The 21877-nt window shown below is 42.2% G+C and overlaps 1 protein-coding gene and 1 long non-coding RNA gene across 7 annotated transcripts in view; one reads left to right on the forward strand and one right to left on the reverse strand.

Moving 5' to 3' along the window:
- The window catches only part of LOC128914394 (uncharacterized), an 85322-nt gene extending 81371 nt beyond the window's left edge, over nt 1-3951 (reverse strand). For all 4 annotated transcript variants that reach the window (XR_008468268.1, XR_008468267.1, XR_008468265.1 and 1 more), the window contains exon 1: nt 3819-3951. This is a non-coding gene — a long non-coding RNA (uncharacterized LOC128914394). The remainder of the gene's footprint in view (nt 1-3818) is intronic.
- A 980-nt stretch (nt 3952-4931) lies between these two features.
- IVNS1ABP (influenza virus NS1A binding protein) lies at nt 4932-21722 on the forward strand. Of its 3 annotated transcripts, none has more exons than XM_054213334.1 (15): nt 4932-5158; nt 12029-12276; nt 13596-13718; nt 13927-14096; nt 14181-14256; nt 14993-15166; nt 15531-15656; nt 17027-17134; nt 18925-19051; nt 19617-19841; nt 20006-20127; nt 20311-20437; nt 20525-20656; nt 20815-20988; nt 21442-21722. In XM_054213334.1, exons 3-15 carry the CDS (start codon nt 13608-13610, stop codon nt 21693-21695), a joined length of 1926 nt encoding a protein of 641 aa, XP_054069309.1. In that variant the 5' UTR covers nt 4932-5158; nt 12029-12276; nt 13596-13607; the 3' UTR covers nt 21696-21722. The 3 variants fall into 3 exon arrangements, with proteins under 3 accessions (XP_054069309.1, XP_054069307.1, XP_054069308.1); XM_054213332.1 differs by having other exon boundaries at nt 4933-5158; nt 13592-13718; XM_054213333.1 differs by lacking the exon at nt 4932-5158 and adding an exon at nt 11174-11606 and having other exon boundaries at nt 13592-13718.
- Nucleotides 21723-21877: the final 155 nt, after the last annotated feature.

Consider the following 21877-nt stretch of genomic DNA (forward strand, 5'->3'; position numbering starts at 1 on the left):
ATTAGGGATTTAAAAGTCTGCAGACACACCACTGGCAAGAAGCAGCCTTTTCCAGTTGCGGTGGCGTAAGAGGAGTCACCGATTCTTTGTCTCAAGAAGCAGCTGCTGGGACACAACACATCGCCCTTTCTTTTGCTTCTTTGACCCCACACTAACACAGCTTTTCTTGGGGTTACAGGCAATTAGGTGTTTGCTTGTTTGTTTTCCAGACATTTCCATACTTGATATTTGAAGAAACATTCTCAAAATTGAAAATTCCTAAATTATTTTTCTTTACATTTTAATTTTTCATTAGGACCATGAGTGAAAGTAACAACATAGTTTCAGGGGAGGGGAAAAAAAAGAAGGAAAAGCAAACTGGGAGCTCCCAGACTGCAGCACAGCCAACAAACGTAGTCTGTGAATGCAACACCAAGGACAAATAGTACAAAGCTCTCACTTGCATGCGCAGTCAGGAGCTGGCAGAAAGCTTAAGGGTCATGAAGGCAAATAATTTAAGAGCAAACTGGTTTATAGCCTTTTATTGCTAACACCCTGAACAGGATGTTTCAGCCAAAGAAACTATTGTCTTTATGGAAGCAAGACAGACACACAGGTGTCTAGAACAAGTCAGTGTTTTTATAATGAACAAGTGGAAGATATCTGCAAACATCACCACCCAGCAAACGTAAATTAATACAGCTGGAAAGAATGAGAGAGTTCGTTTAATTTTAACTGGGCTTCCAGTTCTAAAGAACCAATAAAAAAGTCCAGGTTCTACAGGAAAGCCATAAACTAGATATTTTTCAAAAGGCTGACTCCTGAGCCAGCCCTTGGATTAGGATTCCCTTGTGCACGTGCTCTTGAACATGCAGTCCAAAGGGCCAGACTTTAAGCAAGTCTCCTTATATATGTCTCACCACATTTGCTGGGGAATCAGATCTGAATATCAAATTTTGACTCGTTTGCTCAGAGAATGATGACAGGACAGATGCTGCTTCATGAACACTATCATGCAGTTTACATATACACATCCATACTTTCAAATTGCTGTTACATCTGGGTTAAATACTGTGACAACTGTCCCAGACCAAGCAAAAGTAACTTGTAATATAAAAAAAAGGTAGCATCTCCATGCACAGAATGGATTTGCTGACAGTCACCTGGAGAGAATTGTCTTGAAAGAGCTATAAAAGCCATATTTTTTTCAAAGATTGTAGCTATTTTCTCTATGCAAGTTATATTTGCAGCTGGGAGCTCCCATGATGCTTCCTCCTATAAGCTGTGGTTTTTAGATGGCAGGATTGATCCTTCAAGGACAGGTAGTCAGAAGAAGGTGGGTGTTTTTAAAGACATTAATTAGTGGCTCTGTCACAATCCTCTGTATGTCTCCTATGGATTTCATCCAATGTAATTAATTAAAATGACAAAAAGACTTCTGTTTGCTTAATTGAAATGAGACAAGACAGAATTTATAACCTTGGTGTGGAAAAGAGTTTCTGGTTTTCCATCCAACGCAAAACTATTTCAAATAAAGGAAGGTCACTGTGGTGGAAGAATGGTGTCCCCTGAAATGAAGGAGGAAAGATGTTTACACTGTTTAAGAAGGATGAACAGAGACTTGAAAGAGAACCTGCCTTTAAAACTTAAAGCCACAGCTACTAAAACTGGGTCTTTTAATACTCTTTCATACTGCATGTAAATCTTTTACAATCTTTGCTCCCAAGTACAGAAGTCATCCAAGATGATCATTGCTTTGCCTAAGAATAGGGAAAGGAGAGGAGACAAACTGCCCTCCTCAGAGTAGCTGTTATCAGACAGCCAGATGGCAAGGGACGTGCCAGAATTTACAGGAAACAATCCAACGCGGATCATTAATTCCAACACAGCCTCTACACCCTAAACACCATTAAAATGTCACTGCTAAGGACTCTGAGAGCCAAGGCACCAACAAAACATGTTCTACACAAGGATTTCTGCAACCATAATGACTTACTGAAAATCCTTCCAAAATGCAGCGAGGAAAAGTTATGGAATGAGTAGATTGGTATATGCGATAATTATGGAGAACACAAATAACCTTCAACTGCAATACATATCTACATATATTTTAAATTTATACTGAATAAATGATGCTTCACTAAATTGTACTCAGTTTCACAAAACTTGTTCATCCATAAAAACAATTTTCTTTTTAAAAGAAAACCATGGGCTAGATCCTTGACTGGTACCTCAGGTGTGTAATTCAGTGAGCTATCCTAATGTGCGTCCAAAGAGAAATGCTACGTGACACTAGATTTAGAGATATATTGTAGGGTGGCTTATGTGAAAACAGGTCTAGTTCTTACTTCTAGGACTAACATATGTTTTTCTACAATTTCTACATTTTTATTGCAACAACCCAAGGCACATATTTTGCTTTCACAAGATAGAGTATTTTCCCCTCTCAGGTGATCTCGACTAAGCTTTGGTGGAAGCAGAGTTTAACGTTATGACATTAAGCCCTTGCAATATCCAGAGTTAACAAATTCAGCCTTTCCTTTAGATATTAGATCTCCAGATGAGACATCTGGAGGCCCTTACAACGAGACAGGGACCAGCAGAAGAGCCACGACAGAGCCAGGGACACCTACAAACTGCTTGATTTAGGAGTAACACACCAGTTGGAAGAGAAGCAAGAAGGCTTTCCAGGAGAGGGCTTTCCATTCATTAATTAAGACAACTGTATCTTTCGTAGTGGGAGACAACGGGTATGCAGAACATACACGCATAACTTTACATTTTTTCTAAATACAGCGTTGTTAGAGAAGTGGTCTCAACATCTTATAAACACTGTTACAGGGTAGGACAGCTGTCAAACCAGGAGATCTAAGACCCTAACGAACATCACGGCTCTGGTGGTTGCACAGTTGCTAACTGGTTCTTCTGGCTTAGCTCAGTCATCTGGTATCAACTCAATCCCACTTCTCCCTTTCAATAAAGTGTTCTTCTTCAGAGATAATTAAGATTTAGCATAAGTTTCATTGGGAAGGATTGTACAATACTTAGCAAATTTAAATAAGGTTATTTGCACATTACAGAAGTCTTTTCCATCATCATAGGAAGTATAGTCACATCTCAGTTGGAACAATGGTGTTTTGATGATGTAAACTAATTTTGTGTTGAGTACAAAGCAAGGAGCAGAGAAAAAACTTTTTTTTCAGTGGGAGGTGAGTCTGGATGATCAAAATGCAACTGGCCCAATGGAGACGCTGCCTGAGCTCCCAGCCCAGCCACAGTTCAAAAAATCCCAAATGTGTTCCCCTGTCACAGGGACCTACATGAAAAGAACTGGAAACACCTATCTGTTAACTCTGTGCTGCTGGGAAGATGCTACACTTGCTCTTTGACGTCACTAGCAGTGGCTGATAATGAAAATTAATGGTGATTCATAAAGACATCTCCTTTCCTAAGAATACTGGAACAGCAGCTTGCGAAATCCTGAGATTTACTTAATTAAGGAAAATTCCCAGCACTGTTTTATTTCATCACAGTGCCTGTCTTTTGCCTTCACCTCCCTCTCCCTCCCAGCTATACCACAAGTGCCTTTGATTAGCACAGCCCTAATTAGAAGCTTCATTCAAAAAGAAAGCAGAGAGAGGGAAAGCAGGCACTGAGGTGTGGCTGGTGATTTAAGAATTCAAAAGAGGAGGGAGTGGAAATGTATCTGAGAGGTGAGAAGTCCAGATGGTCCTCTTTGCTGCCGGCAAAATGAGATACTGAAGAGAGGGCCCAGCCACAGCATGGGCACTGTGCTGTCAATACAGGTCTCCAGAGATGGAAGGAGGTGAGGAACATACCTATGGCTTAGTGCCTCTGCTCACTTCTGATGAGACGAGGCCACTCTTTTCACTATTTTGAAGCACTTTCTGCTTGAAACCTCAGAATCACCCAACTTTGGTGCTTTGGAATGTGCTTCTGCACCAAGATTCTAGAAGAATATTAGAGAAATGGATAATTATCATATATGTCATACACGTTTTCCAGCTGAGACGCTGAAGCTGTATTTAACATCATCTCCTACAGGTTTCCCAGTTTCTGACCAAGGTGGCCTCGGGATCAGGGGAAAGCGGCAGGGGGGAAGTGTATCCCTGTCTTCCAGGTGACCTTGGTGCTTTAAATCAGGAAGCCAGCAAGGAACCTCAGGCTTCATCCAGCTCCGTGTTTTATTTATGATGATATTGCAGCAGCACTCAGGGCCCCAGCCACGAATCAGCAACCCATTACGGTATCTCGCATGCAAACACACCAGACTCCAAACGCCCCTCACTTAGCAGCAGCGATGTTTTAAAACTACTTTGCCTAGCAAGATAGGATTTATTGTGAAAAGTGTGTGTGGGATGTTTCCCATCCAGATGGGAAAACGCCTTTCCCAGAGTGATTGGGGGTGCTGGAGCCAGGGGGCAGCCATGGGACAGGCCGGCGGGGAGAGTTTCCAGCATTAAACACGGTATTTTGTGGTAAAGTGGGTACCTGCCTTCGTATGCAGACACGACGCCTTGAAGTACAGATCCCAGCGATGGGAGGAAGTCATCGCTGAGGAGAAAAAGGCAACGCCAGGTCTGAAAAACGGAATTATCGAGTCAGCTGGGCTCGCTGCCGAGACCCACGGGTGACAATGCGGTGGCAGCTCACTCGCGGAAAAGTGGCCCATCCCCGGCCTCTCCCGGGCCTGCGTGTCCAGCCCCGAGCCCTTCCAGCCCCGGCCGGCTTTCCCGCCCCGCAACCGCCGCTCCCTCAGTCAGGCAGGCGAACGGGGGCCGCAGCACACCTACCCCGGCCGCGGAGGAAGGGGCGCGGCCGGACTCGTTTCTCGGCGGAGCGCTGCCGGCCTTCTCAGCACCGCCTCCCGCCCGCCTCGTCGGAGGGTTACGGCGCGCAGTGCCGCTCCCGCGCAGGCGGTGTGCGAGTCGCTTGCTCCAGCGGCGTGTCCGTCGGCGCTGTGACCCCGCTCCGCTGTGGCTCGCTCCTGCCGCCCCTCTCTCGCGCAGCAGCGTCTCGCCTCGCCGCCTCGCCCTCCCTGCGCCCTCCGCTCCCTCTTCCCGGTGGCCTGGGGCTGCGTCTTCGCCTTCGCGTCGGCTTCCCCCTCAGCCTGGAGGCTCCCAATATGAACAGCATCGTCTGCGCTGAGAGGCACCAGGTACGGCGGGGCCTCAGCGGGACGTCCCGGGCGGTCGGCTCACGCACGGCCCGCCGCGGCTGTGAGGGGAAGGGCGGTGGCGGCGGGGGGAGCAGCGACCATGAGGCTGGGGGCGGCCGGGCCGGCTCCGCCGCTCTTTGTTCCCGCTCGGCGCTGGCGCGGGGGGTGTCAGCGGCCCGGGGCCGCGGGCGGCCGAGGCGGGCCCCGCGGTGGCGGCCCGGCCCGTCGCCCGGTCTGGCCCCATGCCCTCGGCTGGAAGAAGAGGAGCCCCGCCGCCTCCGCGGCTTTTTGTTGCTTGTCTGGGGCCTGTTTCTCGAAGGCTGGGCAAATATCGGGAGTGCCGTGCCACGCTGGTCTGGGCGAAGTCGTGTAAACGGCCTGCGTGGCCTGAGGCGGCTTCCCTCGGGGTTGCCGGCCCTCGTCCCCCGGGGGTGCCGCCGGGGGGTGGGGGTGGGGTTCGGCAGCGGGGAGGCAATGTCGTGTGGCCCCCAGCCCAGAAAATTGGGTGTTCTCCATGGGGGTGGGTGTTGTTCCAAGGTCAGGCGTTGCCTGCGAGCCTTTCCAGGCGCCACGCTGCAGCCGCGTAGTGCCACCTTTCTTAAAGCCTTTATACTAAGTGTGTGTGGTGGGAAGAAGAATCGCAAAAGTCTTAGACTTTGAGTGAAGAAAGTAGCCGTTTCTGGGTGAGGAACATGTGCTGACAGCTGGCTGCCAATGTCGCGACCCTCCCTGTCATCTATACTAGTTCTAGGAAATAGGAGATAATACAGCGTAAACCGTGTCTGTCAGTCTGCATTAGTGCTTCTGGAGAAAGGTGATGAGTGTGAACGACCAGAAGGCTTGTTTTATTTGGAGGGGGGGAGGGCAGGGAGAATGACAATATTTTCTGCCTGTGTGCCCAGATTTCCATCAGCTTTTCAGAATTTTTCAGAGCTGCTTCAAGGTAGAAAATACCTTTTTACATCAGCAGCTTCACTGTTACTCACAGGACTCCCATAGACATAAAAACTGAATTGGCTGCAGCTTCATGCAGGGTGAAAAAACGTTGACAAAATAAGAGGCGAGGCGTTCGAGTTATTTACTAAGGAGATGGATAGCAAGACTGAGCAATGATTAGAACAGTGGAAATTCAGTATCATGTCATTCTCCTTGTTTGTCATGGTTTGTGAAGAGGATGATTTTTGTTTCCAGTGATGGGTGTGTAGACATCCCATTTATTCCCTTCTCTCAGGGATCTACAATATAAGAAACCAAGCAGGATGCGGTGCTTTGATGGTGAGATTGTTTTAATTTTAGAAAGCGGATTTTGTAGCCACAAGCCTAACTCCTTAGGAGCACAGGATGCAACAGTCAGGGAATACTTTCCAGTTAGGAAACAGTACTTAAGCTACTGTAAATAGGTCTAATTTTGTTTCCCTCAACTTGAATTCTTAAGGAGCGGGAGATGGTAAAAAAAGGCAAAACCAGCCCAGAATGGGGGGTGAGAGACAACAATGACACACCAACAAAACAAAAAATCAGTTTGCTGGTTGTGTGGCAAATGTTTGAAGAACTATGGGAAGTGTATGTTAGTAGAAAAAAGAAACCCGGGGGGGGGAGGGGCGGGAAGAGAAGAGCTTTCAAAGATTAAAGATTAATTAAAGATTTTAAGAGAGCGTGTATGAGGCAGAAGGTAGAAAAAGAGATGTAAAGACAATGACAACAACAAAAAACGTGTAACGTGGTGTGAAAGGAGAAGGGGAAACACAGAACCGGTATGGAAAGGGGATGTAATGACCAGTGCTAAAACACAAAAGAAAAGAGAGTATACCAAAAGCGTGGGGGGAGCAAGTATTAAATGGGCAGCTGGTGTGTTACAGCTGAGAGTTGTAGTTGAAAGAGCATAAAAACATTCAAGCATAAAACCTGCTTCTCATGAATTTTTTAAGTCTACGTACATAAATGTGTGTTTGAAAGAGCTCTGTAGGCTTACTGTCTATAGAGGACAGTCCAAGTATTACATCTTGGACTATGTGTAAAGGATTTTGGAAAATGTCCACAGTACATTTTCCTTCCCCGCAGTTCTTAGCTGGTGATAGCAAATATTCTCTCCCTCTCTCCTTGCTGTTGCAGGGACACACACGCACAAGCACAGCTGAGGTTGACTTGCAGTGAAATAGAACAATTTTGTTTATAAGGCATAGTTATCAATGGGACTAAATCTTTAGTAGAAAACAACTGAAAAGTAAATATGCAAAACAAAATTGATATAAATTGTATGAGTCTCATTTTAAATCACTGAGGTAAAGAAGTTGAGCCTGTTTAGTGGTGCAACTATGTTGATATAGGTCTTGGTTCATGATGTTCTCTCCAAATGCAAACTAAGACATGAAAAGATCGTGTGTTTTTACCATAAATAATTGCTAATGTATGAAAGAAAATTTTTGAGAACGACTGGTTTTATCTTCTGATACAGGTATGAGTAGTCGTAGGTGTGACCTACATTTCTTCTGAACAAGGCTGCGGAAAGCCAGAAAGCCCATAGCAACTAAAAAGCACCAACTGTGGTGCTAAATTCCTTTTTTGTTTCACTGTACCAACAAGCATCAATCAGGCGTCTATTATCATATCAACAAGTATCGACTTTTAATCAAAAGATTAAAAAATATCTCCCCCCAAGTTGGTTAGTAAAACACAAGTTAGTGTTTTACTTGTGAGTTGAAGAGGTAATACCTTAATCTGACCAAAAAAAAAGTTTGTACAAAATTGGCACAAAGCAAGGGCTTTGTTTACTTTTTAAATTAAATACTGTACATGGAAAGTACCAATGGATTATACTAAAGATGAGAGCTCTCAGATGGGAGGAAAAATGAAATACTGCCTGTGTTGTTAGTGCATGGGCAAGGTGACTCAGTATGTGTCTCCGGGACATGTTGTCTTGGTACCGCACCTGTGACCATAGCTCATATGTCCCCTGGAAGTGGCTCTGCAGTGGAGGGTCATAGGGCACGATAACGGTTTTTACATCTCAGAGAAATTCAACAGTAATCCTCTTGTGGCAGGTTTTCTAAATGTTGGGACACTTTCTGCAGTGAGCAACTGTTTAAAAACATCTGTGATGAACAGATCCTAAATTCTGAACACAAGTAACAATTTAAAGTGTATTAATGATGACATTTATTTGCTCTTGTAACTGAGCTAATCATATTTCAGTAGTATTTGCAAGATGCATATAAGAGGATAGTATTGTGAAGGATGAGAAGTATCATCGTTATTTAGGTGAGTCTTTCTAAATGTATCTTTAAATGGATGTACAGTGAAATGGAAAGATGAGTTTAAAAGGGGGAAATTTCTTTTCTGGAAGTTGGTTATGTGCAGCGAATTTATCTCCGAGTGTGTTATGAGCCATGACTCTTTCATAGTTCAGTGGTACAGATAAGTAGCAAATGAAAATCTCAGTCTGTGCATGACTCTGTGTGTTTAGGAAACACAATTATCAGAATATAATTATGTTTAAATCAAGCAACTGGGCAGACATTTGAGTACTGGCATTCCTCTACTTGGGCAGAGCCATGTCATTGAAGCGCACCACGTGAATGCTTCGTGGCTTCTGGCCTGTCTCAGTGTGCTGCAGTATTACACCTAACGTCATCCACTCTTGATTCAAGGTGGTGCCTCCAGACTCAACACCAGTATCAATCTTTAATATTATAACAAGAGTGGAAATCCAGAGTTTATATATTGCGCTCTTTTTTCTTTCTTTTTTTTTTTCTTTCCTTTCAGTTTAAAAATAAATGCAGGAAGTAGGCCTGCTCTCCAGTAAGAATTTTCTCAAATGGAGTGTGTGTTCCCATTCTGGAACACTAGTTCTGTAGCTTTAATGTGTTTGAATAATTGCATTTTGATGGGGCTCGAAAGGTAGTAATTTCAGAGGCATCAGACTTCGTACTATACCTGTCTGACAGTGATTTGTGAACATCACACTTGGTTTAAAAAATTAAAAATCCTGGAAAACGAGGGAAAAAAGGCACTAACAGTTCTTGATGTGGTAAGCTAGAAAGCAGTTTAAGCAAGAGGGCAGGGAAAAGGTAATGACAAGGTTATTTAGATGCTTAAAATACTTTAAGAAAGAAATCCGTTGAAAGTACCTGTTTATAACCTTTAATACAGAAAATGCATCATTCTTGGCTTTCCATTGAATTTTGGCATATTGTTTGACTTTTGTTCTAGCAGTAGTATACCAAACCAAAAAGAAGGCAGAAAGTAATGAATATACTTCTGTTATTTAATGCCACTTTGAGAAGTAATATTAGCTGTGGTTTTCACACAACAGTATTGAAATTTTATGTCAATAATGAAGACATTCAAATTCCTAGATATTCAGATTGGACAGTACTGTTAGGTGCAGAAATGTGGTTTTGACCTCACGCACAAAGGAGGACTTTAAAGGACAAATCTTCCATTTCAATCCAGAATTGTTTTGGATGTCCTTTATGGGCCTTGAAGGTTGTAAGCAAGTACTGCGCTTGAAATAAAGTTCTTCTGTTACAGCAGAACGTGACAAAACATGCCTAGAGATGTAAACTGACCGAGGAGGATTCTTGAATTTAGTTGGAATTGTTTGAATAGTTGTTGTGTAACTTGAAATCCCCCCAAAGACTCCATACTGGTAATTAACAGCAATCCTGATGAATACTGACTGGGGGGAATGCATAATGTGATGTGCGAGCACACCAGTAGCTTGTTTGTCTGAACTGTGGTAGCAATATACATTTAATTTGCCTTGCTAATTACTGACCTCTACTTAGTTAACAACAGAACTTCTTTGAGAGAGCTGGCAGTTGAGAAAAAGCTGGTTTAAACCAGTGTGAGCAAGGTGGATCATCTGATGTGCAATGTGTCGTTTTCAGCTTGGGCCGAAGTGAGTGGTGCCTGGGTCGGTCTGAGCCCTTCCACCAAAGTGGTCTGACGCTGTACTGAGTGTCCAGTGCAACGCCGGAGCTCAGAGTTTGTCCCCCTTGGCTTTCCTTTTTTAGATGCCTCCTGTATTTTGCATTTGGCTAGGTAAGTCTAGCCATCGTGTCTGGGTAATTCCTACAACAGAAATGGAAGGTTTAAAATCTGAAATGATAGTCAGAGGTCCCTTGGTGATAATTCTCTTGTACATTCGTGGACAGTGTTGGTGAAGCGTAACTTCCAGTAGATTCTTGTAATTTTATAAACTGATTCATTGTAACACTTGTGTTGAAATAATACCTCTGTGTATTTGAACAACAGAATGTTTCACTTGACGTGAATTGTTGGGGGAAGTGTGGACATCAGACTGTTTGTTTCCATTTTGAGAAGTGAAACGTTTTGATTGCTTTAGAAACTGAAATGTTTAGAAATGTTAGAAACTGTTCTATCAGTTGTACCAACAAGAGAAGTGTTGACTTCCAAATGCTTAGTTAGATAATATTTGGTAAATAGAGCTTAGTTTCAGTTTCATAACTTGCCTGTTATAAAAAGAAAATACATTTAATCTTTGAGTTTTTTTCCTAGCAAAGTATGTTGTAGTCCGCATGGTTCTATTCCGCTAGTCCTCCCTGCATTCAGCGGCTACTATATTACGTGCAGACACCACTGCTGCTCTGGAGCAGTTGTTTCTTTCTTTATGTGTCTGTTGTAGTAGCCAAACTTAATTAACATTAATTCTTTCTATGCGGGTATCTGCTGGCTGAAATATCCTGTCTTCAGGATGGCAGGAAGCTGTTAAGAGTGGAAGCAGCGTTCCTGTGGAGCTGGTACGTTGTGGGATAATGCCCCCTGCTGCTCTTGAGAATCAGCCTCACGCTTGAGCTGCTGATTTACTTGGAGACCAAGGGAGGTTCAGTTCCTGCCAAAATGATCCCGTGTGTAAGGGCTGGTCAGGCAGTCGGGTCGCCAGGTTCTCTTGCCTACAACATAGGTGACTTCTAACTTTTGATGTGGAAAAATGAGCTGCACCTATTTTTAGGAAACCTGATTCCCCATGTGGCATTTAATCTGTAGATACAAATATAGTTTTGGAACTGCAGTGGGGAACCCAAGTGGATGAAGTGATCGATGTTTTCCTGAGGTGGCATCAGGGTCATGGAAAGTTCCAGAGTGGGTGTTTGTTGCCTGTGCCCTCCCTGCTTCTGCTGCTCCTCCTCTCCTCTCCTCCCCGAAAAAGCCGGACATAAACAGCCTATCCTCAACAAAGCTACCCCAGTCTGTGCTGCCAGTGCAGAACTTGACCAGAACCTAACAGATTCTGTTTGCAGGGTAGCAAAGAGACTTTTTATCAAAGAAAGCTAGCATTGAAATAGTGATTCCTGACTTTATAATTTTTTTGAAAGTACCGGAGACATGCCTGGTCGCTTCAGACATGTCCTTAGTCCATCTTCAGTCCATTTTAGGCATTCAGTAGAAGAAGGATATAAGTAGATGAGTACAGGAAAAGCAAAAGGTAGGAGGCATGTGGATTGGTTTCTTTTTTAAAATGTAGCCATTTCTTCTTGTGTTACTTAGGAGTTACCTACTTGTGTAACCAAGCAATGATGATATAGCTGTAGGAAGTGCTGAAGGTTAGAGTTGGTAAGGAATTGTATAAAAATGGGATTCAGCTGTTCTAACTTTCTCTCTAAGCACTAATTTAGCCACTTTCTTGTCTCTGTGGGTATCAAAATTGATGTGGTTGACCTCCTGTTAAGCACGAGAATGTACTGGTGTCGATATGGGATTTTTCAAGCTGGGTGTTGGGATTTTTTTTGTGAAGAAAAAGTTGTTTGTTTGGGTCAGGAACTTCTACTTTAAAACACTATTAAAGTTTCATCTGAAATACGTGGTAGTACCTGTCGTCCTTACTTGATAACTTCTTCTCTATTGCAGGTTATGACGCATGATTATCACAGAAGAAATTCATGTCTATAGCTCTTAAGGACTTTATTACATCACCTTCAAGCCTGATAGTTTTGGAATCCATATTGCAGCTGCAAAGACAGATCTGCTTTTCAATTTCAACAAACATCTTCCCTGTCAGAAGATACTGAAACGGAAGTGCTCTGTTTTAACACGGTGATACCATTGAATTATTTTAAGATCTCCCAGTGAAAAATTTACAGTAATATATTTGCTAGGTAAGTTAATACTGTTAGCCGCGTATACAATAGTTAATGCTTTTGCTGAAATTCTGCGACTTTGCGACCTTGCTGCCTTTTTTTTTTTTTTTTTTAATAAAATACAGCATGTGAAAGTATATACAAATGGATAATAATCTTTGTAAGTAAGATTATTCTTCCTAGTCTGGGGTCAAATGCTTTCCAGTAGTAAGTGAATTTAAAATAAGCAGACTAATACTAGAATTATTTTGTGTGGGGCTTGGTGTTTTTGTTACTGATTTTTGCTGTCCACTTTTCCTGTTTTGGAGGTTTTGTTGTTTAGTCTGATCTTCAGAATTTTCTTAAGCTTCAGATAGAAACGTAAATTGTTGCTGGTAATGTTAGTAGCATCCCACATATTCTTTCTTCTAAAATTGTTGAGTAAAGTATACTTTTTTCACATGTTCACAGCTCAAACTTACAGATTTCATATATATTCGTTAGGTCACCTCAGGGTTATTTTAGTATTCTTAATTAGCTTCCTATTTGTAAAGTGGACTTTTCCTAAAAGTGCTTAGCTAATAAAAGAATCAATTAAATGATCTATAAAATAGCATCCAAATTCAAAAGTTAGTTTCCTGAAGTTATTTTTCTAGTCTTGGCCCAATTTACTGAGGTGATATGTTTGTATATGGGTAAGATCTTCAGGGGAGGTTGTTTTAGCTTTGTGATGGTTGTTGTTCAGAATATATTTAATTGTGTCTGTTTCTTTGGTGCTAATGTTCTCTCATGACTTCCAGCTACTCTAAAATATTTAATTAAGTCATTACTCATAAAATTAAATTAAAAAAAAATTCAATAGTTATTCTTTTACTTCACTATTACTTTAAATTCTCAGTTCTTACTTTTCAATGTAGCTGGTTGTCAGCTCTGTGCAAAAAATGAAGCTGACCACTATGACAAATTTTAAACAGTGAGCAGAAAATAGCAATGAATCTACTAAATCTGATCTTTATAGAGGGGAGTAAAGCTTCTTGTGTAATCCAGTGGTTTCCAACTTGTTCCCACGGAGGTAGCACAGGTTCAGCACGTAGTTGTGGAGTTGGTACCTACTGAAGTGATGGAGGTAAGTTAAAAGTTGTGGCCTCAATCTCTGAAAATCATTAATCCGGTGAATCCAAAGGATTGTTGTCAACGTGTACTAGTAATGTTTAGTAGTCTTTTTCTAGGCTTTTTTTTGAGATGGGTTTTTTTTTTTAAATTCCCCATGAATGTTTGTTTGCAAGTAGTGTAATAGTACTTCTATACTGAAGCAAAATGTTTTATCTCTAAAATTAATACATTCTGTTTTCAGCCAGACCAACACCAAAATGATTCCTAATGGGTATTTGATGTTTGAAGATGAAAACTTCATCGAGTCATCTGTTGCCAAACTAAATGCCTTACGTAAAAGTGGTCAGTTCTGTGATGTCCGTCTCCAGGTAACTTTTTTCTGTCTGAGTATGATCGTTGAATGTGGTGGGTTTTTTGTTACACTGTGTGCTGACCTAAATTGGAGACTGGATTGATTTGAAAAATTGATTTGAACTGTGACATTCACTTGGATAGGCCTTTATACTATTATAATACAAATGTACTTTCAAAAATTCTTACCAGCATGTGGGTTTCTTATTTGTGTTTTAAATAAAGGTATGTGGACATGAGATGTTGGCGCACCGAGCCGTGCTAGCTTGCTGCAGTCCCTACCTGTTTGAAATCTTCAATAGTGATAGTGATTCTCATGGAATTTCCCATGTTAAATTTGATGATCTCAATCCAGAAGCTGTTGAAGTTCTGTTGAATTATGCCTATACTGCTCAGTAAGTAGTTTTCACAGAAATTAGAGACAGTAGATTTTAATTTAAAAAATTAGAATAATGAAGATAAATTTCTTTCTTTAATAGGTTAAAAGCTGATAAAGAACTGGTGAAAGATGTATACTCTGCAGCAAAGAAGTTGAAGATGGAGAGAGTTAAGCAGGTACAGTTTTCAGCTCTTCCAGAAGTCCGCTCTGCTTTCTCAGGCTGACAGCATTATGCTTTTTGGTGTTAATGAGACAAAAAAAAGATTATTCTGTGGAAAAAGTGCTCAGCGGATAAGCTTCTTTAAAGCTTCTTTAGCTGTTCGTTAGCATTGTATTGACTTGAATGACATCAATGTGTATCGTTTCCATTTGCGTTATCTTTGTGCTGAATGGTTCTCTGAATTAAAGTTTTCTATTTGTGCACCCGTATAAGCAAAATGGCTTCCGAATCGTAGCTGGTTACTTACCTTCAGCTTCATGGAAGCGGCGGTTTGCTTAGTTGCATTGGGAGCATAACTAAGCCTGTAAATCTGTGGCAGTGATATGTGAAAAAAGAGTAATCGACACGCTCCTGAACATAAGTTTGGTAGAGCTTGACTTCAGAAATACTTACTCTTGGGATTCTTACCTTCACTTGACTGCAGATAAGCGGTTTTGAATAGCTGTTCAGTAGAAAAGCGTGGGGTCAATGCATATGTGAGTAGCTTTTGAATATATGGCTTTTCTCTTTTAATATATGCATATTCCTCTGGAAGGCAACATTTCATTTACAGCTCTATCGGAGGGATGACAACTGGCAGTCACTATTCTGCAGTTAGAAAACAGCTGTTACTGTATGTTGGGGTGGATAATTCAAACATGTTAAAACCTTGTCTACTTGTAAACTAAGATGCAGCCTTTTTTTCTTAAAAGGTTTGTGGTGATTACTTGCTCTCCAAGATGGATGTTCAGAGCTGTATCTCTTACCGGAACTTTGCAAGTTGTATGGGAGACGCGCGTTTGTTGAACAAGATTGATGGCTACATTCAGGAACATCTTTTACGGATTTCAGAACAGGAAGAATTTCTGAAACTTCCACGGTTAAAGGTTAGCTTAACTTTGTAGGCTTCCTTCTGGTATGCAATTTCCAAAAAGCAACCCAAGGAGCAACTATTATGGCTTGCTTTTTGGGAGTAGGAAGACTTGGCGTACTGAACTTTACCAGCAATGTGAAAATTCTGGAGCTGTGTAATGTTCGTACTACTGTGAACCTTTAACTGTAGAGAATACATCCTCTCAGCCTTTCTAAGCGTAAAAGATAACTGCAGTTGTACTTGAGTGTGCTTCCTAGTTTCAGTGGCATAGGCTGGAAGCTCCTCGTAGATGGGGTTTTCTAGCTCTACGTAGAGTATGCCACAAATACAAGGATAATACCTGTACAGTAAATAATCCTTTCCTTTTCTAATTCAAGCTTGAAGTAATGCTGGAAGACAATGTTGGCCTACCTAGCAATGGCAAATTGTACACAAAGGTAATCAACTGGGTACAGCGCAGCATCTGGGAGAATGGAGACAGCCTGGAAGATCTAATGGAAGAGGTTAGTCTTTAATAAAATGGGATTAAACATCTTTTTTAAAAAAAAAAAAAGTCGATATGAAGGATGATCCCTTTTTCTTTTAATTTTTTTATTTTTTCACTTTTTTAACTATGACCCTAAAGAATTTAAATTTTGCTGTAGGTACCCCTAAGCTGTGAAACTGGGGGGGTGTTCAGGTGAGCTGAATGAACTGTTCAGTCTGGTCTTCTGCTTTCCTTTTTTGCTCACTATGTGCTGTACAGTAACCTCAGAGTGGCATGTATCTTGCTTTAGAATTGGGGAGGTGGTACTGAAACTTGCTGTAGATTCTTGATGTTTTCCTTTGCAGGTTTTGCTTGTAAATGCGAAGTAGGTAAAAGCTTCTAATGGTTGTTCCTCCCCGTTGATTTATCTCCCCATAGGTTTATTAACAAAACTAGGATACCAAGGCTGAAGAACCAAGAAGAAACCTCAAGTGTATTGACACGTACAGAAGCAGCAGTCCTGCCCCAGTTCTCCTAAGAAAATCCGCTGTGGGCAGAGAACGATGATGATGATTTAATGGTGTTTACTTACTCCTTTACAGGATACATTCTTTTAAGTTGTGTGTTATTAAATGGCTTTACTCATGAATACTAATAGTAGATGTAGCCTGGGCAGTTTTTCATAGAAAAAGGAGCGGGGAATCTAAATTTTTAATTGGCTAGAGAAAATGGACACAAAAACCCGTGAAACATCAAAATTTTCCCAGGTTGTTATTACAAGCGCAATATATATTCAGCAACACTTGTATAGGTGAAAGTATATGTTGATACTGTCATATATTCTCAAGTGTATATTTCTTCTTGGAAAAACTCATTTTAAACCTTTTGATCATGTTGAAATTCAGATGCATTTCACCGAAACGGTTGCATCTGATGCTTAGTTGTGGACAACAGTTTCCTCCAGAACATAAATTTGTGTTGTCTTCCCTCATCCCCAAACTCTTACAGTCCACTGTTGGCTCCTCTTTAACTTTTTTTGATCGAGATAAATATGTGTGTTTTTCAAAGCGGAAAGCTTGTTTGCGGGGATAACGAAAGTGCTTGCATGAGATTGTGAATTTGTGTAATTCTGGAAATTAATGTGCATCTTGCTTGTCTAATGTTTCTGTGCTGGAAAAACAGTAGAAGTCCTTGGAAAACGAAGATTTCTCTCAAGCTGAGAAAGTAAGGAGCCTTCCTCCAGTGTTGAAGATTGCCACCATGACATCTGCTTCCTTTTAGTTTTGCATTCTGCTAGATTGAGATGAGATGACGAGAAGTATGCTGGCGACTGCCTTTTGTAATCTGCCTGTAGCTGAGGAGCACTGGAGACAGTAGCCACATGGTATTCTGTTGTTGTTTTTGCAGGTTCAAACGCTGTACTACTCAGCTGATCACAAGCTGCTTGATGGAAATCTGCTAGATGGACAGGCTGAGGTGTATGGCAGTGATGATGACCACATTCAGTTTGTGCAGGTACAAATTGCAGACAGTCTGAGGTAACCCTGGATAGACTGGAGCAGTTTACAGCACACCTGAAGTCTTCTGTACTGCAGCAGAGAAAGCAGCAGTAGCTTTAATGGAGAAATACGTGATGAGAAAGTATCTTTCTCAAAACTGCTGGAGGTGATGATTTAGTCTCTGCTTCTGTTTTTTTGGCAGACTGAGCATGTGCAGAATGGGGTGCTCTAGGTTTGACTTGAAAATAAATCTTAGGCTGTTAGAAGACAGAGGTAGAAAAGCAACTGCCTATAGCAAATCAGGTGTGGCTTTGTAGAGATACTCAAGAGACTGTAAAGAATCACGCACTGCTTGGCTTACAGTGGAGAATGGCTTATGTGTCTGCTAAATTTTGGCACAGAAAAAGATTCCAGACATAAGTTCTGATCCTTCAGCTGCCAGCGTCCATTTCTTTTGTTCAGCTGCACTGGTAACGTGCAAGAGATTTTTAAAGAACCAGCAGTAGGTAACCTCTGACCTAGAGATGGCCGATGGTCTGACTGTACAAATCAGTCTGTTGCTTTTTGAGGTGATGATTTTTATTTATGTTTTTAGTTCTAGCCAGATATAATTTCCAACTACTTGTAATACTTAGAAGCTGAGAGGTGAATGTTCAGAGTGTTCATTTTTTTAGAAATGAAGCCAAGAGTTCTCAACTTTTTTTTTTTTTTAAATCCTTTCTGACGATAAGAATTGCCAACTCTAGAAATTCTAAACAGCTGAGAGAATTAACACCAGAAAACCATAGATGACTGTTCTGGAAAAATTGTAACTTTTCCATTTTTGTATTACAAAAGTTTGTAATTTCTGTGACTGTCTAGGTAACTTAAGGATAACAGAATTAGCTCTTAATTGGATGAAGGTTCAGAAGTAACAAAAATGCTATCTGCAAATGAATTGGTTTTCATGGTGAGCTGAGTAGAGCTGTCAAACTCTTCTGCGTGAGGGTGTTCCTGAGTTAGATGATGTGTTTCAGAAGCCTGATGACAGTTTCCATAGAGATGGGACTCTGGGGAACTGTGGGAGCATTGCAGACTCGGTGCTGTGGTCGTAAATGTTGCTGCTAAATGGAGTAGAGAGAAGGTTAACTTTCTGTGTTTGGTTCTTAGGATTCAGAAAAAGCCTGAACGGCCCAACCAATTTCAGTGTAATCTGAAATGGGAAATTTTGGGGGTTTTCTTAATTGAGCAAAATAACGTAAGTTTAATTGAAGAAGAAAAGAAAGCAGAAATCTCCTGCTAGTGGGAAGTATCAAGGGAGTAAAATCCAAGAAACAGCTAATCTGAGCACAGAGAGGAAGTGAGGCGAAATTAATTTGTCTTAAGGGAACGAAGAGAATACTTAATTCACTTCCAAATAGCGTTATATAATTAACTCCAGTTCCAGCAGCAGACCTTGTGAGGGAGGCTTCTAGTTTGTAGATCCGCTCTCTCCAAATGGATGGAGGTTTTTCCTTACATCTGAAAATCCTGCCAGTAACGCGTACTCGCTTCTAATTGTAACTGCTTTCTAGTCAGACACCAGCAGTATAAAGGTGCCGTCATGGGATGAAATGACCAGCGAGATGAGATGTAGGGTGGCTTTTGGCCACTGTTGCTGAGTAGGCAAGATGTTCTGTTGAAAATTGAGGTGTGCTATAAATGATGCTCTGCGGAGGTGGTAGGTGAAGTGTTCTCTTGAATAGTTACGTATTAGCTCAGAGGAGCAAAGGTAGAAGGAGGTGTAGTCTCTGGCTAGGTTTCTGTAGCTGCCTTTTGATTTTGCAGAAGAAGCCACCACGTGAGAATGATCACAAGCAGATCAGTAGCAGCTCCTGTGGAAGTCTTTCTCCAAATGCTACTGTTCAGAGTCCTAAACACGAATGGAAAATCATTGCTTCAGAGAAAACCTCAAGTGAGTAACTGCAGCAGGGTTTGTCTAAACGATGCATCTGGTTAATTGTGTGCCTACCACCTCCTACTCCCTGGGGATTTCCTTCACCATCTGTAAGAAATGCAGAAGTGCTTTTTCTTACTGATGATAAAAAACGCATAATTTGCCCAGTAACTATTGGGATGTTTCTAACGTAACTGAGGCCAAACTGGGATCACCTACATCGTGATTTCTTATGGACGGGGCCATCCCAGATCCCATGGTGTGTGTAATTCACCCAGAAAGTCCGAAGGAGATAGGCAATCTCTGATCAATTAACAGAGCTGTTTGCAGCCTGTGTGCGTGGAGGTTGTCTCCTAGCACATTTTCAGATTGCTGTCTTACGTCCTTTGAGCGCTATATTAATAATCTAAACCGCGTATTTTTCAGTAACTAGGCTAACACTGGGAACCAGCAACCAGAAAAAAATCAAATTTTCACACTTTTAAGGAGAGAAGCCTAATCAGAAGACCCTGATCAGAACACCTTTAGTTGTTCACCTAAAATTTTATTGTATCGGTGGTCTCTCCTTTTCCCCTGACAACAGGTAACACCTACCTGTGTCTTGCTGTTCTGGATGGTGTGCTGTGCGTGATATTCCTGCACGGCCGGAACAGCCCGCAGAGCTCGCCCACGAGCACCCCGCGGCTGCTGAAGAGTCTGAGCTTCGAGCTTCAACCGAACAACATCATAGAGAAGCCCATGTCTCCAATGCAGTATGCTCGGTCTGGACTGGGCACGGCTGAACTTAACGGCAAGCTGATCGCTGCAGGTAAAAGAAATAGTAACAATTTATTTAAACAACTGGCTCAGTTGGGGCTGGGGTGGGGGACAGTGGCTTTTTAACTCCGTACGCTCACTATTTGAGTCGGTGTTCTTCAACGTCAAAGCACTTGGTCTTTGGAAATGTGATATCCTCTAACCTTCTGCTTTTAGGGGGATATAACAGAGAGGAATGTTTGCGCACAGTGGAATGCTACGATCCGCAAAAGGACACTTGGACTTTCATTGCACCGATGAGAACACCCAGAGCTCGGTTCCAGATGGCAGTTCTAATGGTGTGTGGTGGGTGGAGATCAGATGGAATGTGAGATTGTGTAAATGTAGTGGGACAAATAGCGCAAACTTTACAAAAGGGTTAATAGAAGTTGCTGAATTATAGTTACGCTGTTACTAAAGTGCTAATGATTTGGATTGTTGTGTGCTCATATGTGAAGCAGGTATCTATTTTATCCGTTTAGGGGCAGCTGTATGTTGTGGGTGGGTCAAACGGTCACTCGGATGACTTGAGCTGTGGAGAAATGTATGAGCCAGAGATAGATGACTGGACTCCAGTGCCAGAGCTGAGAACCAATCGCTGCAATGCAGGTAACGCATCTGCGTGTGATCGACTGTTGGGTTTTTTAAAATTCATTCTTTTATTAGCTTGCTTACTGTTCTTTCCTATATGAACAGGAGTATGTGCCCTGAATGGAAAACTGTACATTGTTGGTGGTTCAGATCCTTATGGCCAAAAGGGACTTAAGAACTGTGATGTGTTTGATCCTGTAACAAAATCTTGGACGAGCTGTGCCCCCCTTAATATCCGTAAGTTTGCTGTGCAGTTTGGGAGGGAGGGGGAAAAGGGTGATTGCAAAACTGCAGGTTTAAAACCAAACTAAAAGCTGTTTGAATTTCGGTTGCTATGGCATAGTGTTAGTGCAGGACTTCTGTGCTGGGCTGTAACTCCCGGCATTTGGTTGCAGGGAGACACCAGTCGGCCGTGTGTGAGCTGGGGGGGTATTTGTACATCATCGGAGGAGCAGAGTCGTGGAACTGCCTGAACAGCGTGGAGCGGTACAATCCGGAGAACAACACTTGGACGCTGATAGCGCCCATGAACGTGGCTCGACGCGGAGCCGGAGTGGCTGTTCGTGACGGTAGGCTTCTGCAGGCTTAAGTGACCTCTTGTGCTTGGTGAATTTTCCATGTTAAGCTGCGATGCAAGTAGAACACAAAGCTGTGTTCCTGCTTAGGGAGGAAACAACACAGTGAGAACCTGGCTGTGTCTCCCAATTTAACTAAAAACTGTAACCAGAAAAACAAAAAAACCCTCTGTTTTGGGGCGTTTGTCCCCACCTCTTTCTTTTAAAAACATCACCGTGCAGCTTCAACAACTGCATCTGTTTGAATTTGGACTTTGCATTTACTCTGAAATAGCTTCAGTGGGTTCTAATGAGCAAGAGACCCAAAGCAGGTCAATACTGTAACCGCAGCCCTTGAACAAGGCAAAGGTTCGTTTTGGCTGAGTTTGCCTCCCCAGAAAGGCGGCTGCTTTTGGCAACGCAGCTGGTTCTCGGCAGAGAAACATTCACTTTGTTTCCTTTTGATAGGAAAGCTCTTTGTTGGCGGAGGCTTTGATGGCTCGCATGCGGTGAGCTGCGTGGAGATGTACGACCCCGCGAGGAACGAGTGGAAGATGATGGGCAGCATGACGACTCCCAGGAGCAACGCTGGCATCACCACGGTGGCAAACACTATCTATGCCGTTGGGGGGTTTGATGGCAATGAATTCTTGAACACGGTTGAAGTCTACAATCCGGAGTCAAACGAATGGAGCCCCTACACAAAAATTTACAAGTTTTAAGTGAATTAAATTCCCTTTTCAAACTAACAGGCTTAGTGATGTAATTGTGTTACAGTAGAGGTACACATGTGAATAGGGATGGGGAGGGCATAGATGTTGCCAACAGCAACACAGAGCTTTTGCATATTGCATATTAATGTGCTGTACATATTTGTTTTGGAAAGAATATCAAGATGAAGGGT

The sequence above is a fragment of the Rissa tridactyla genome, chromosome 8 (genome assembly GCF_028500815.1).
Source record: "Rissa tridactyla isolate bRisTri1 chromosome 8, bRisTri1.patW.cur.20221130, whole genome shotgun sequence".
Classification (NCBI taxonomy): domain Eukaryota; kingdom Metazoa; phylum Chordata; class Aves; order Charadriiformes; family Laridae; genus Rissa; species Rissa tridactyla.